Consider the following 15,847-nt stretch of genomic DNA (forward strand, 5'->3'; position numbering starts at 1 on the left):
ATTATCCAGCAAACTGACTGATAATATATTCACTTTCGTGAATTAGCAGTAAATAAAGAGTTCTGGTCCACTGGAAGCCAGAGTCGGTGTAAAAACAGATGTTTCCCTAAAGCTTACGTTGTTAGAAGTCAATTTAAACTGCAATTTTAATAATTTTGTGAAAAAAGTATTCTGCTGTAATAGTAGTTGTCTTGCAAGCAGTTTAGTTTGAGAAGCAAAATGCTGTGCCAGCATAACTTTTTTCTCTTTCAAGAATTATTAGCTTTATTGCAAAAAAAAATCCTGTCTCTTAGTCCCGGTGCTCAAGTGTTCCCAGCAGTACTCTTTATGTGCTCTTTTTATTAATGCTTTTTAAAATTAAAACTAAAAGACCTGTAACACGAGTTATAAGATTAATATAATGAGTTATAATAATGTCAGAAGAGTTGACTACACAATGAAATGGTATGAGTTAAGGTTCTTTTTTTAACCAGAAGTTATAGAACCTCGATACCCTCAATATGTAAGATAAGAGAACAGATATGCAGTGTGTTCTTTCCGCGCTCATCTTAGGCTCTATCTTTTAGTTGATTATTTGTCTAAGAGTATCTTCAGTTGTAGGGAAACCAGAATTTTATTGTTTTGCTTTATGATATTAAGAACAGAGGTTGCCTAGCAAGGTTGATTTCAAGGTTTCACTGTACTTAATGAGAAATCGCACCTGTGGAATCTGACACCTAAATGAGAAGTTTAAACAATCTTTTGAATACTTTCAAATGCTAATTTTAATTTCTTAGCTCTTCATAAAAGAGAAACAAGAAAAGCTTGTGAAACCAAGAAAACTCTTTTAAGCATATTGTATCTTTCAGTATGTTTTTATAGGCTTTCGTTTGAGATGTAATAATTTTAAACCTTTGCGAAACAGAATGAATGACCACAAAAAAGAAAAGAAAGTAGCATTTGTGATAACTGCCTTGTAAGTAATGATACATCTGCAGTCTCTTTTTTTCTGTGAAACTTCAAACAATTTTCTTAAGTTCTTAAATACAGGAAGCATTATTTGTTTAACAAGTGATGGCAATACTTACAGGATATGTATTAAACTTATGTTTTGGGGAAAACAAAATCCAATTTTGCTTGTTTGGAGAAATGTAACTACCAATTACAAGTGTAATTTGGTATAAAAGCTTCTGCTAAGGAGGAAGTACTGGAACAAGTAGCATGAGAAACTTTTCAGTTTTAGGGGAAGAGCTGTAATAGTGAATTTGTGACAAAATCTTGTGCTGGTAACAGCTGGTAGGTATTCATAGCAACCTTTACATCCCTCCTCCCACCATTTCTGGTTTTGTGTTAATGTGCTACCAAATCAGGAACGTAAACATACTTTTCTGTCTATTACTTGTGCTGTGGTTTTGCTTCTTCTTCAGACTTCAGTTAGCCAATTTTTGTCTATAAACCTGATATTCCTTAGCTAGAACACTTCTTTGGGATGGGTTCATCTGTGTTGCCCTAATTTTGACCAGCATCATGGATGCCTGACTGTGGTAGGGAAGCAATAAAGGCAGGCTAAATAGCTATACTGACCTCTGTTCCTTCGTAAGAATTGTTGAAATTCTTTGGTCAGAATTGATGGAAAGTGTTACTACTGTTCTTGCTTTAATGGTGTTATGGCCATTTTTATCATGGATAAAGAGGATTTTCAGGTGGGTGGTTTTTTTCTTCTTGCCTTTTGTGTGGAAAAAATAAAGGCTTTCAGCTTTGAAACATTAAGACTCTGTGGGCCTAGTGATGACCTGGGATCAAATGAAATCTCAGCTGGTTTTAGGGGGAGAGCTATATTTTTTGCATGGTTCAAAGAATTAATATCTATAACTTCAGTATATAATGGTTCTGATCAAGGAGGGGTTTTAGATTCAACACAGCTGCTTTTCATCAGTTGTGGAAAGACATAAGCAACCATACCCTGAAATTTTCACAGGCATCCTTTATAACCGGTGAAGACTAGACTTGGTATTTCTGGTACATAAGTGGGGGGAAATAAACAGTAAAAACTCATGGCCATTTTTGAGGCTTCTTTATATATTATAAAATATAGTGAAGTCATCATTTCACTGAAAATATTATGGAAAAAGAATGTAATGCTTATTCATACTGCTTATTCATAAGCAGTATTCATAAGCCTTATTCATAAGGCTTACCAAAAGTTAAGTGGCCATATTGAAGTGTTCTTATTAAAGGAGAAAAATCCTGCAAACATTCAGAATATGCAGTGTTTTATCTTTTAATGCATGTGATCTTTCTTGTCTTACTGACAGAATCAGGCCTGTGTTTTCTTGCATTTCTTTCTAAATCATATCTAAACCAGTCCTGGCTTTTTGAGGGGCAGAAGTCGTGGGTTTTTTCTGCGTTATCACATTCCTGTTTAGAAATGTTTGAACTGCCAAAACCAAAGTGTCATACATTATCAGCATCTCTTTTGTGCTGTGTACACATGGCCCTCTCGGGTTTGATATGCATGTTTCTCCTCTTTGTAGAGCACTGGTGGGAGCAATGCTGCTCTTTACCTCAGTCTGAGATGATGAGCATGCTTTGGTAGCTGAACAAATGTCTCATCTCAACTGGTTATTTGAAACTTGAATTAGGCAATATGTACTTAGAAAATCTTCAGGAATTTAACAGGGGAATGAATGAACAAGCCATTAGCTTTTAAATCACAAAGCCATCTTTTTTTCCTCTTCTTTGTATTGCTACCAAAATGTTCTTGCCATGTTCTATCTGTAGAGATTAGTTAACTATGAAGAAAGACTAAACAATTCTTTTGAGCTTTGAAAATGGCTGTATTGGTTAAAAGAGGATTTAAAAAAAAAAAAGTTGTCATTACCTTCCTGGGCTGGTGGTTAAAAATTTCTGGAAATGCATCAAGTTTTCTTATAATTAGTGTCAATACCTGCTTATTCTGGAGTTAAGATAGCATGGCATACACCAAACATTGGGGTTGCTGATATTATGGAACCCGGGGGATGTGGTATAGACAGATTCAAATAGCACTGCACAAAATCAGCCCAGTGCTGGTTTGGTGCTGAGCTGGGGCTAGGTTCAGGCAGGCTGGACCTGCAGAATGAATCAGATACATCAAAGCAGGCCTTCCCAGGGTTTGTTTTTTTTTTTTTTTTGGTGGTGGTGGTTTTTATTTTGGGTTTGATTGGTTGTCAGTTTTCTTCTGGTAATGGATTGTGACCTAGACTTTAGTGCTCGTTGTGCAGTGTTTACTGACTTGTTATCCTCTTTGCACAAATGACTAAACTAATGCTCCACCCGTATGGGTGCAGTATCATGATTCTAAACTGTCACACACACACCCCCCCCCCCGAAACTGGCTTTTGCCTTCTTACTCCTCTGTGCTGGCCTAGTACCTACTTGCATAGCTGCCCTTTGTCGCTGCGGAAAGGTGGGGAACTGATGGCAGCCTGAATTTCCCCCCTTGGCCTTCTCTCCTCCGCTCTCAACAACGGGGCAGATGGAGCTGCTGGGTTGGTGAGGCCAGTGGGAATCGGTGGGTCTCAAAGGTGGGCATGCACTACACGAAGGCAGAAAAGGGACGAAAGCAAAAGGTACCCCAGCACTCACAATGCTTCTTTATACTGAAGTCTCCACCATGAGAGGTTGTCTAGAGATAGGTAGAAAGAGATAGATTTGCTTTCTAGTGTTTTCACCATCTTGTGTTAGATGTCCATGTGTCTAATGAAAACCGTTAAACTCTGAGGGAGCAAGCTTGGAGGTCTCTGCATCTTTGGCACGGGTAATCTGCCAACCATGTAATATATTAATATATATTGGAGAGTTTGAATTTATATACCTGTTGCAGTTTCAAAGGATTTGTGTTTTGTCCTCGTTTAGACTCTTCCTCCTGGACTCTTACCATTTCTTCAGAAATATAACCACCTTCCAGACTTCCTACTGAAGCAGGTGTGCCTTTCATCTTCAACCCAAATCACAAATAAGCTGGTTCTCTACCTTCACTGCTCCTGTCTTCTGTAGTTTTTTCAGATATTTGGTAGACTTGGATTCAGACTGAGAGAATCTTTTGACTGTGTTTCTCTAAATGTATTTTACTTAGGTGTAAGTGATGCAGAACCTTGAATTTTTACTGCCTTCTGCTTTCCTTCCTCCCCTCCCCCTCAAAATATGTCATTTCCTGAAAGATGTGTAAGGTCTAACAATTTCAAAGTAAACCATCTCTAAAAAATGGACTTAATTTTTAATATTAACTTTAGTTGTTGAGGGTTTTTTGCTTTGTAATTTGAAATGCTTCTAAGTTACTTTCTGCTAGTAAAAGACTGAATTTGACAGATGCATTAATATAAAGGTTGTTTAACTTTTAAGAAAAGCTGTATCTTAGAAAAAGCATAGTACAGGGAAAGCAAAGTAGGTTAGAGAGTTACACAGATATGCTGCTCTATTTTCATGTGTATAAACAGAGCATAATCAGAGGTAAAGAAGGTATTAAAATATCCAGACTATCTAGACTTGGAGCCGAGAACTGGAGGATGGTAAAACTATCAGGAGTCCTTTTCCCTTTGACTTACTCAGGGAAGTCTGTAACAAGCCCTGCTGCTCTACTCCTACACAACCTGTGGGTTATGTGTTTCAAAAATGGATTACACGTTTTTGTTTAATAGTCATCAGAGCTTTCTTTTTACCTTAAGTGACAATACCTACTGAGATCACCTGCTTTTAGGCAACACATAAAGCTTAAATTTGGTAGGATGTATGCATTTTCATATTTGAATAAAAGAAAGTAGTCCATCTTGATGATTCCCCCCCCGCCTTTTCCAGATAAATTGATGACCTAGAAATGAAGGGAGGTGGTGTTAAGGAAACAGTGTACTTAAAGTGAAACTTCGGTTTCGTGAGTACGTTTAATAAGTGAAAAGAATGTTTGTAAGATATGGCTTCCTTGTGTATATTAAAAGAAAACGGGGGAAAGGCCTTTTTGGACCTGATAGGTAATCTGAAGAGTGAAATGCTGCTTTGTCATACAGTTTTCAAAATGTCCGGTTAACCTGCAAAAACTTCAGCAATATGCTTTTATTTCTTTATCTTCAGAACACTACTTTGCTATAAAAACTAATGGATAAGTTACAGCATAAAAGTAAATGTGTTAAATACTCTGATCTGAAACCTAACTGTACAGTATTAGGGGAGGGATCCCCCCTTTTTTTCTTGGGTTGCATCTGTAGCTCAATTTATAGTGTGGCTTATGAATTAATATTTTTTTTAACTCGAATTTATAGCTAACTATAGGTAAGGAAGTTCCTCCAATTTTTTCTGTGGTTGTAAACACTGCTGTTGGAAATTTGTTACAGTGCATATAGGCAAGCAAAGTTGAATGGATTTAATTAATTTACACGATAAAAGTACTGAAAAGGGAGTGACAGACCTAGGTAGCCAATCTTGAGGCCCATACCACTGTACTTGACTATTATTAGTACTTGAGCTAGTTAGCATGATGTTTACTTTTGCAGTGATTCTGTGTCTTATTTAGCATGGGCAGGCCAAGTAAAGCCTATTTGTTTTTTACTGTCAAATTTTACAATCTTTGCTGCTTTCCTGTGGTATTATATAGTAACATGCCAGCTGAATGCGAATTTGGAGGGTGTGTGAGATTAACAGGCACATCATGCGGTGGAGATATTTCAGGTAATGGCTGTTGTGTAATCACAAGGCAAAATTCTGACTACTTCAGATATATACATTAATGTTGAATGTTGTTGTTTTGCTGTCTGTGATGTGAAGAATATTTCCACGTATTTCTGTAGCTAGCTTCTGTCACTTACATTAAGTCAAAACAGTTCTAAGGTCCTGTCTCTCCATATCCGATAGTTACTTGTGCCTGAAGATAGTCTGAAAAAAATAGTAAATTTGTGTGCCCTCTTCAGTTGTGGATTTGTATTATGTACCATGATCTGTCAAAATACCCAAGTAAACTAAACGTTTAATAGCAAGAATATTTTAACTGTGGGTGGTGGCAATGTGTAAAATAGAAAAGAAAAAAAAAAAATCTTACATTTTAATGATGCCATACCAGTATTTCAAACTGTTCTCAAAAAGGCTGGCACTGAACTGTAGTAGTCAACGAGAGTCAAATATGTACCAGAGTCTTCCTGAAGTCTTTGATAATCATCATTATCTGTGGTTTTATTGTACAAGAATAAGAACAATGAGTTTAGGTGGCCTAAAGTCATTTAGAGGTAGGTCTTTAAATAACTGAGAAATGAGAGTAACCAGCTGTAAATACTGTTTCTGAATAACATGGTACAGTTAGTTTTGAAGTGTTTAAAATATTTTAATCTTTCATCAACACTGCTGCTTCATGCTTGAGGTATACTTCACAAAATTTAACTTTTTACAAGATTGGTTAAAATGGCTCACCAGTCAGCAGAACTATGTATTCATGTAGAGTCTGTCTTCTTGGAAACAATGTGGAAGTAGAACTGATACTAAATTTTGAGAAGACTCCTTTCTGGCTGTAGCAGTCAAACACAATCCTTGTTAGAGCACGAGTCAGTAGAAAATTTATTTCCTTTAATGTTAAGAAAACACCCTTTGTATCATTGACTTGCAGCTGTAGCTCTCTGTACGGTACAGTTTATTTGATTATATGTATGTGACAGATTAAACCCTTAGTGAGTTTGTTTATGACTAAAAGAAAAAGTTGGTGGGAGCGGTTGATAGACTGGAGGGCAGATCTGCCGTTCAGAGGGACCGTGATGAGGTGGAGCAGTAGGCAAGCAGGAGCCTCCTGGAGCTCACAGACGCAAGTGCGAAGTCCTGCACCAGGGAAAGGAAAAACCCAATACATTGGGGCAGGCTAGGGACTGACTGGGAAGCAGCTTTGTGGAAGTGGGTAATGGTGAACAACAAGCTGAATGAAAAGTCTGTCATGTGGTGTTGCAGAAATGCAGATTAACCAGGGAGCTGCTGTAGCCCTTGTGCCCCCCAGAATATAGCCAGATGGTGAGTATTTCTTCCCCTCGGCTCAGCACTTGTAAAGCTGCGCTGGGAATGCCGTGTCCTCTTTGGGACCCCAGGACAAAAGAAATGTGTGCAAACGGAAAAGAGTCCAGCAGAGTGCTGCTAAGATGATTAGGGGCTGGAGCGTATGCTGTATTGGTAGAGAGTGGGCGAACTGCCTTGTTTAGCCTGAAGATGAGGAGGCTGAAGATGGATCTCATAGCTGCTTTCCACTGCCTAAAAGGAAGGCTTCTAGAGCAGATGGAGTCAGACTCCTCTCAGAGATGCCTCCATTGGCAGTGGAGTTGGGCAATTACAAAAGAAAATGGTTACAAGATGTGGCAAGAGGAAGCCTGATGGGATATTGGGGCAAGGGGAGTGAAAGTGGTTGAGTGGAAACCTGTGGAGGTGGTCAAAACTTGACTGGGCAAGGCCTTGAGCAAACTCATTTAGTTTTGTGTAGACAGCTCTTTTTTGGGACAGGAGCTTTTATTCCAAAGCTTGCCCTCCAAAGGCACTTCCAATCTGAAGTTTTTATATGGTTCTGATACATCAGTTGGAGAGTCATTGGTCTCTTAATTAATGCTATGGTTGGTTCTGCCCAAGTACTTCCAGCTGTGCGTCATTTCTATGGTTCATATGGTTATTAGACTGGTGAACCACTGAGAATAGACAAAAGTTTTTTTTTGTGTTTTTTAAACTCAAGGACTGTACAAATTTTTATGCAAGCTGCAAACTGGTGTTGCTTCCATAGAGCTAGGGATACAATTCAGTTCCAAACACTTTTTAAAAAATTTATACAACTAGATGGCTTTAAGAAGAAACCATGAATAGCCCAGACAGGAAATTGTGGCTACTCTGAGGGCTACACTTGTCTGTTCACTTTTTTGACTTTCTAAAAAGATATTGGAAGATAAAAGCCATGAATTGCCATTTCCTTTTTGAATTTAAAGAATCTTTACCTTGGTTTTGGATCAATTCTTTGTTTTTTAAACCCTCTCCACAGTCTTCTTAAAATACATTCAGTTCTGGAGTCAGTACTCTGATAGCAGTTGCATCAGTGTCAAATACAGAAACAAAATATTTCCTTATTATTAAGATATTTCTGTTGATAAGTTTAAAGGTGGATTTTTTTAGTTCTTTTGCCCACTGTGCTACAGTGGGAACTCCATTTTAACTGGCCACATGCTGTGACCACTGTGTCTTACTGCAAGTTACTTGTAGATATAATTTCTCATTCTGTGATAATTGTCCATATTCTTTGTGTATGCTGATTTAAAGCTATGCTGCATTGAAATGCATATGTTGATTGCAAGCACTTGAGCAGTGCCCTTTACCCTCTGATCCATCCTGGTTACCATTTTCGTAGAGTCAGGTGGGTGGAAGAGAGGCATCTAACATCAAGATCCATGTGAAATGTCAAGTTGTTTGAAGCGTGACAGCACTTGAGTTTCAGAGAATGACTGTAAGACGCTAGCATGAATGAAACTAATTTTTCTGGTTGTCTGAAGAACATTGCCCCCAGGTCTCAACCTGAGAAAGAGGCCCAGCCTTGAAAATTTCAGCTTGGACTAATCCATAGTTAAAACTGCGTAATATTAAAAGGTTCAGCAGTTACTGTCTATTAACAACAAGCTATGACTGGAGTTACTAACAACTTTTTAATGTAACAGTTATAAACTTGGATTAATTTCAACGATTGCTAAAGGATCTCCAGTCTTGCTTAATGGAGGAAATGACATTCTCCAAGTGTTTCCCTGTAACAGTCTTTTTTTAAACTGTTTTAAAGGACGCTTTAAAAGCATGAACAGCTTCAGGGATAGATTCCTGAACATTAAATGCATAATGTGGCACGCTCTATTTGTTAATTTATGTTTGAGGTTTAATTTGTTGCTTAAATTTTTGTACTGAGATTATTGTTATGCTATTTGTTGCTTATGTTATGTTATTTGTTGCTTAATTTTTGTACTGAGATTATTGTTATGCATGACACTAAGTCCTTGTAATTTTTCCAACTTCTACTATTTCTATATGTGTAAATATGTATTTTCAAGGCTGTCTTTAGATTCTGTGCATCTCTGTAGTACTCAAGGCTAATAATGTCTGTCTGGTGTTTGGGCATGCAGTGACTACATTTCTAATAAATGGATATTTATAAATATAAGTGACTTAGCAGATAGATTTTTTTTTTTTATTATTTTTTTTTTCCAACTGCATCTCTCCTCCATTATTTGGTTATTAACTTTCTGGTCTTTGACATAAAATACAGGGAGAAAAGTTTTTATATTTCACTTTAGGCAAAGTTATATAGCAACCATCCTCTGTTGTTTAAGAAATATGATTAGTAGAGTCATTTGAAACTTTTATACTGTCACTAATCTCGCTTCTGTTCAAATCTTATTGCCATTAATTTAAATATTGTTGTTCAGATATGAACATCTGACTTTTGCAAGTACTGTTTTTTGCTCATACAGAAACTCTTTAACACATTGGTCAAGCACTTTCTTAAAAACAGATGGATTGTGGAAAACAAAAGTAACCAGATTTGACTGTTACAGGAGTTTAGGTATCATGTAGACTGCATAAGGTTTTCACGAGGGAGGGAGATGAGTGTGTAAAGTGCTTTTGCTGATAGGTAGAGAACTCTTCCTTGTTTACTGGCTTGATGAAAGCTCAGTTTTGTTTTGATTGTCAAACTTCCGGCCAGCACCTTCTGTCTGTAAGTCCTGTCTAGCCAAAGCACTTGTTAGTTCTTATAGCTCCTCGTAGCGTTAATAGCTTCCTTAAGGCCATTTCGCATAAATAGGAGGTACCGACACACAAAAATGGGAGAATGATTAATTCTTTCGCTTATATTTTCAAGGGGATTGGGGGTGGGGGGTGTTGGTGTTTTGTTTGTTTGAAGCTTTGAGTCTTAAGGATTCTGTGAAAGCAGTTATTTTTGGATATTGTATTTTGGAGCTTTAAGATTCTGGCACTCAACCAATGCTCCTGATGCTAATAAAAGCTCTTGCCAGGTCATATTTATCAGTATGCAAACTAGATAGCCTTTTCCTGCTGCTTGCTTTAAAAATTTCTGTTAATTTTCTTACACTGAACTCAGTTTCCTGTAGTAAAAATACTGTATTCAGGGAAAGATGTTTGGAGGACAGCATTGTAAGATGATGAGGATGAATTAGCTTTGATGTCTTCAGATAGTGCTGTACACACAGTGGACGTGTCTTAAGATATCTGACTCCATTATGTCTAGCTAATTTACTAGAAAGTTTTTCATTCCCTGAGATATCAGGTGGATTGACAGAACATACTTGGTTACAAAATCCAACAGGTTCGTCATTCAACTGTTGCAGATTTATTGCTGTTATATTTAGAAACTACAGAAACCATTAGAAACCTAAAAATCTTGATAAAACAATAGACTGTCTTGAGCATTGTCTGAGTGTTCAGAGAATAATCTGAGAAGTATAAATTTGTAAATTTACCTGCCTTAAATAAGATTACCTGCATCATTTATGGGAAGTGAGGAAGCTGGAATGAAGAACAGAAGTGAGTTAACTGTACATTACCACTGTTTATCTTTTTTTGTCCTTCAAAGATTCACTTGTTTGCCATATATGCCACAAGGGACAATATACTTAAGCTCCTACGATAAGTCTGTTACTTGTTCAGAATTTCTTGTTCTTCTGATCCGTAAGATGTGTTGCTCATCTCTCTTGAGTTTTGAAGACAGTAAGCTGTTTACTCAACTTCCCTAGTTACTGTAATATGAGCGTTAAACAAGTAAATGAAAGTAATGTTTGTTTTAGTTTTGTTCAGGTAGGATGTCTTCCAAATATGTCGATTCCTTATTTAAAAGTCTGCTGAAGCTCACTAGCTTAAATAGGTCTTGCTTGTTTTGTTTTGTGTACCACCATAAGTAATAGTTTAATCAACTGAGTTTATAGTCAGAAGTGGTAATTGGAAGTATAAATCGATTAATGCCTACTGTAGGATGTTTGTCCACACAATCTGTAGCGAAAGCTGTAAGCTGTTCTCAGCACTGTCTCCAAGGATGAGGGAAGTGTAGTAAATCCTCGCCTTCCCACGGGCAGAGTTTGTGAGGAGGATGCGGTCCTTCTTTGTGTCAGGCGTTGTAAGAGTAAACCTCTGACTCTGTAGGCTGGGGCTCCCAAATGCAGGCTTGCTTGGGTACAGTCAGCTCCAGGGTCCTCACTGCCACCTGCTGAGCTTCCTAGCCGGTGAGCTGTGGGGGCTAGCACCCTGCTGTGGGGGCTAGCACCCTGCGTCCAGGCAGCTCCCCATCTCAGGCAGGTGCCTGCACGGCGGTGCTGACTGCAGCTCAGGCCAGTGCTTGTCAAGAGGCACTTGCTGCTAATCAGGCAACAAGGGTGTGGAAGCACTTTCTGAGATAAGTATCAGGAAATGCTCCTACAGAATACCTGGCAGGAGTTTGTTTACGGTTTCTTGGAAATTCCTGCCTTGTGTCACATTCAGTCAGGAAAAGCAGTGTGTTATAAACCCTGCAATATGTATTAACTATGTCTTTTAGCGCACTGACAGGCATCTGTGCTGTACGCTGGAGCGAAGCAAATCTCAAACTCTTTTCATTTTCTGTGATTGCTTTAACTGTTATCAGCATTTTTGGAAGTGGGAAGAACCTTTGTTCCACAAATTAGGTTTCTGAATTTTACCTTCCTGCAGGGGGGCTGAATTCTGTAACGGTTATACCGCCAGGCATCTTGAGATTTGGCCAAACAGTGTGCCGAGGAGGGAAAATTGGAGACTGTGTCTTCCTTCTGAAGAAACGTCTGCTGTGTTTGGTGTCTTGGAGAGTTAGGGCCTGTAAAGAAATTTATCCCTTGCTCTTCCCCTTCTAAAGCTGCTGTCTCCAGTAAGGCCGGCAGCAGCTTTATTCATCGTAGCTCTTCATGTTCCTTTCTGTCACTTTTGGTATTGGTTGTTTGCTTGATTTGGATAATTGATTTGCATGTGTAAAAGCCTTTACTGCTCTAGACCTATGCTGTCCTTGATAATTTTAAGCACATTAAATTGTACAGTTCTTGTAATGTCTGAACAGGGTGGTATGCTGCCTTGGGCTACTTTACTAAACATAGTTACTTGGATATTAACAACAAAAATGTGTTTCAAACATAAACTATTATTTTCAGGTTGTGTCATGAAACTGGCAATATATTTTCTGATTATATCATGCATTGTTGCAGATTATTTTAAGATTTACATATCCAAATGTAAAGACCTCAAGAAGTTTTTCTACTACTTTAGTTTCTCTATACTTTACACCTATTGTTCATCTATAGTTAAGAACAATTAGATATTTTAACAAACTGTGAGACAGTGTGAACCAGTAGCAGCAGGGAGTGGAGAAACAGGCACTGCAAATTGAGGTACTGAAATCCATAATCTGTGGCTCAGTATTTCCCTAACAGTGAATTATGATATGGTTATGATATTCATACGATATGAATTCAAGTTGCTTTCCCTTTCAGTTCAGTAAGTTGCCACATCACTGCTTTCATAGGAGAACGCAGATGACTTACCTTTGGCTTCAGGCTAAATAGGGAAGAGAAATGTGGGGAAAATAAATTCATACAGGTCAAACTTTTGGAAGAAAAGCTTGCATGTTGTTCCATTTGTGTCTCATTTACCTCTTTTAGCTGAAAAAGAATATATGTTATTAATATTAACAAAATCTAATTTTACCTTCACAGATAAATTTGAGCAGTTTTGGGCAATAAATCGAAAACTCATGGAGTATCCTCCAGAAGATAGTGGATTTCGATACATCCCATTTAGAATTTACCAGGTAGGAGACAATGAAATAAAACCACTTTTACCAAACTTTTCCACTGAGGTGTCATATATCATAATCTGTTTTCAAAATTAGACGTTCCCTTTTCTAACATTATGGTAAAACTTTGTATGCTCGTCTTTGCTGGACCCTTGAGTTGTATGAATTAGCAAAGACAAAATAGACTGTATTTATTCTAATAGGTAATTACGGTTTATTATGTTGTAAGTGAGGTACTTGAGAATATGCTGGTATAGATTATGTTTGGGTTTGGGGTTGTTTTTGTTTTTTTTTTCAAAAAAAGTTAATTCTGTCATTAAAAATAACTGCTAACTATGAAGACTGCTTTGGATGCAAAATGCCCTCTGAAAGGTCTAAGTCAAGTAGTTCAGGAGCAACACTTCCCTCAAACACTGTGTAAGCATCTTTTCTTGTTGGCATTATAAGGTGAAAGTAGCGGCCTAGGTCTTGCATCTAGTTCTTACCTTTGTCCTCCAATTGTATGCTTTACAATCCAAAACTAGCTTTGAATACTTTTTCTGTTTTAATACACTGGTGTTCCATTTTTCTCAGGAGTTTATTTGGAGACATATTCCTTGGAATCCTTACAATTTTTCTGTGTTCCCTTAGTTTTTTTTTTATAGCATTAGGGTCACAATGAAGTTTGGAATTAAGTAGGGCTTAATTCTGTATAAGCTCTTGCTTATACAGAATTCGTGTAGCCCCTCGGTAAATGAAATAGTTCTGCTCTGTTTTGTCTTTGAAACATTTTCATCTGTTTACATTTAAGTTTTGCACCTGTAACTATCAAAAAAGTCCTTTATTCATAGTACTGAATAGTCTGATACTACTTTATAACAGGTTTTAATGACTGTACAAACCTATACGATCTTGCAATGGGACTGAAGTAACTTTTAATATTAGATATAAGACACTTACTGTCATAGCGAAACCTTAGATTGAGAACGGAAGTCAGTTATTTTGTCAGAGATCACAGCAGATGGCAAGGTTTGTGTAGGTATCAAAAAGTATGTATCAAGAAAAGTAGTTCACTCACAGCTTTTTGTTTGGTTGGTAACTAAGTTGTTTGTTCTCCGATAGGTTGGTTTTTTTTTTTTTTTTTAAGTCTTTTCATAGAAATCACGTAAATGGGTTTGCGAAATGGAGGTTTTGCTGTCTGAATAAGGTACAGACCTTTAAACCATGAGGGAAATTTTCTATGATACCACATGATTTCATGCTAGTAAAGCTTTTTTTAAAAAAAAAAAAGAAGTCTAATTCAGTAATACCTATCCCTTTAGGCAGTAGTACTTATCTTGATTCTCATTATCTTTTCAATTGGAAAGCCTTACTTGTGGTAGTTTAAACCCCAAATATCTAACTAAGAATAGAGGACCAAACACAAATAAAGATGATGCTGAGACAGCCTTTGAGAAGGTTGGTGTATATTATTTTCAGTAATGCTGCTCTTAATATTTCTAAATATTTTCAGTAATGTTCCTCTTTTTTAAAAAAGTGGGTGCAGGTGTTTCTAGCTTTATTTGGTTTGTTGGTTTGTGTGCGGATTACTGCTCATCATAAAAGTCTATGTATTTAGAGGAATTTTCAGAAAGCGTTAGGAAGGGTGAGATTATAATTTGATTCCAAGCAAGGAGTTAATTCCAGTAGTTTTAACATAATTTTACAGTACTTGCTTCAGCATATGCATGTCTGTCATTAACTGATTTGAAAGTGTTCTTAAGATGTATTTAACCCCCATCCCAATTGCATTTAATTTTCCTTAGTGATGGTAGAAGTCAGCTTTGCATTCTAATCGGTTGCTTGCATATCCCTACATAAATACCTGAAAGCCAATTTAGCCTGGGTTTGTATTACAGTGGACATTTATTCCCGATGTGTTTTCACAGTGTTTTTGCAGATACTTAAGGATACACAGGTAGCAGGGAATTACTAGGCATTGCCTTCAGTGGGGAGAGTTCCTCCTCTTAGTCTCCATACCTTCCATTCCCAAAGTTATTAGAAGGAAATTCTGTGAAGGGAACTGCCTAGATTGTGTTTTGGCAGTATGAGGTGGATGAATTTGTTTTCCTTCAAAGAAATGTACTGGATTAGGATATCAACTAAGAAAAATCAGTCTTAGCAACGATTAAACGTGACTGGGAAAAGTTGCTGCGGAAAAAATGCATGCAATAAAGTGATCTGACATGCTTTTCATTGAAGGCCTGATATTTTCAAAACTCAAAGGCTCTTTTCAATTGTAAAGCTTGTCTATTAAAATACATTTCTAAAGAATAATATGAATCATACCTCATGTGGTATCCAAATCTGATGGTGTGTGGGGGAGAAAGAGATGGCAAAAATACGAACGTCGTACTTGGGTAAGTCAGAACTAAACTAACCACAGGTAATTTTAAAAGTCCTTGTCCAGCACCTCTTTTTTTTAAGTGTAGCAGCTAAGATTGGACCAGAATCCTGGCATCTACTGTAGAAGATGAAGAAAAAGACTGAGTATTACTAAGGATCCACTCCTTTGCAATTTTAAAAGTTAGCTAAGATCTTGGAGATTTTATTACCAGCTGTCATAGTCTGAAATGGGGCATATGGAACTTGCACCAGATGAACCTTTGACATAGGTGGAAACTTTTTCTACCAGAGACAGTTTAATAATAGTGATTATATTTTTGTGACACTTTTACTTACACACAACCAAAAAAAAAAAGCCCCACTTCATCACTTCAGAGGTATAAGCTACTTTGTCTTCAGTTGACAGTTGCACGAAAACGTTTTTGCCTTTTTGTCTGACAGTACTGTTGAGTAGAGTGCTTTTTTTCACTTGCTCTTCAATAGCAAGAGAGAAAACAATAGTAATGTTTTGAGTATATTATGCATTTAAGAGTGTTACTTTTCTTGTACAGTACTAGAGCTAGTTTGGCTTGAGGACTTTTTCCCCATGTTTATAAGACCAGCTGGTTTTGCACTTTCTAATTGAACAAACTATATGGCTGATAGATGGCAGGAAGTTTTCGTCAGTCTTTGGCTCCAGGC

General features: G+C 37.3%; 1 protein-coding gene across 2 annotated transcripts in view; it reads left to right on the forward strand.

Moving 5' to 3' along the window:
- Positions 1–15,847, forward strand: part of ATG5 (autophagy related 5) — an 87,057-nt gene that overhangs the window by 24,334 nt on the left and 46,876 nt on the right. For both annotated transcript variants that reach the window (XM_087775049.1, XM_087775050.1), the window contains exon 6: positions 12,723–12,817. In XM_087775049.1, coding sequence (XP_087631175.1) covers positions 12,723–12,817 — 95 coding nt within the window. The remainder of the gene's footprint in view (positions 1–12,722; positions 12,818–15,847) is intronic.

The sequence above is a fragment of the Nipponia nippon genome, unplaced genomic scaffold, assembly GCF_047370975.1.
Source record: "Nipponia nippon isolate SJK-2023a ecotype South Korea unplaced genomic scaffold, ASM4737097v1 scaffold_4, whole genome shotgun sequence".
NCBI classification, from domain to species: domain Eukaryota; kingdom Metazoa; phylum Chordata; class Aves; order Pelecaniformes; family Threskiornithidae; genus Nipponia; species Nipponia nippon.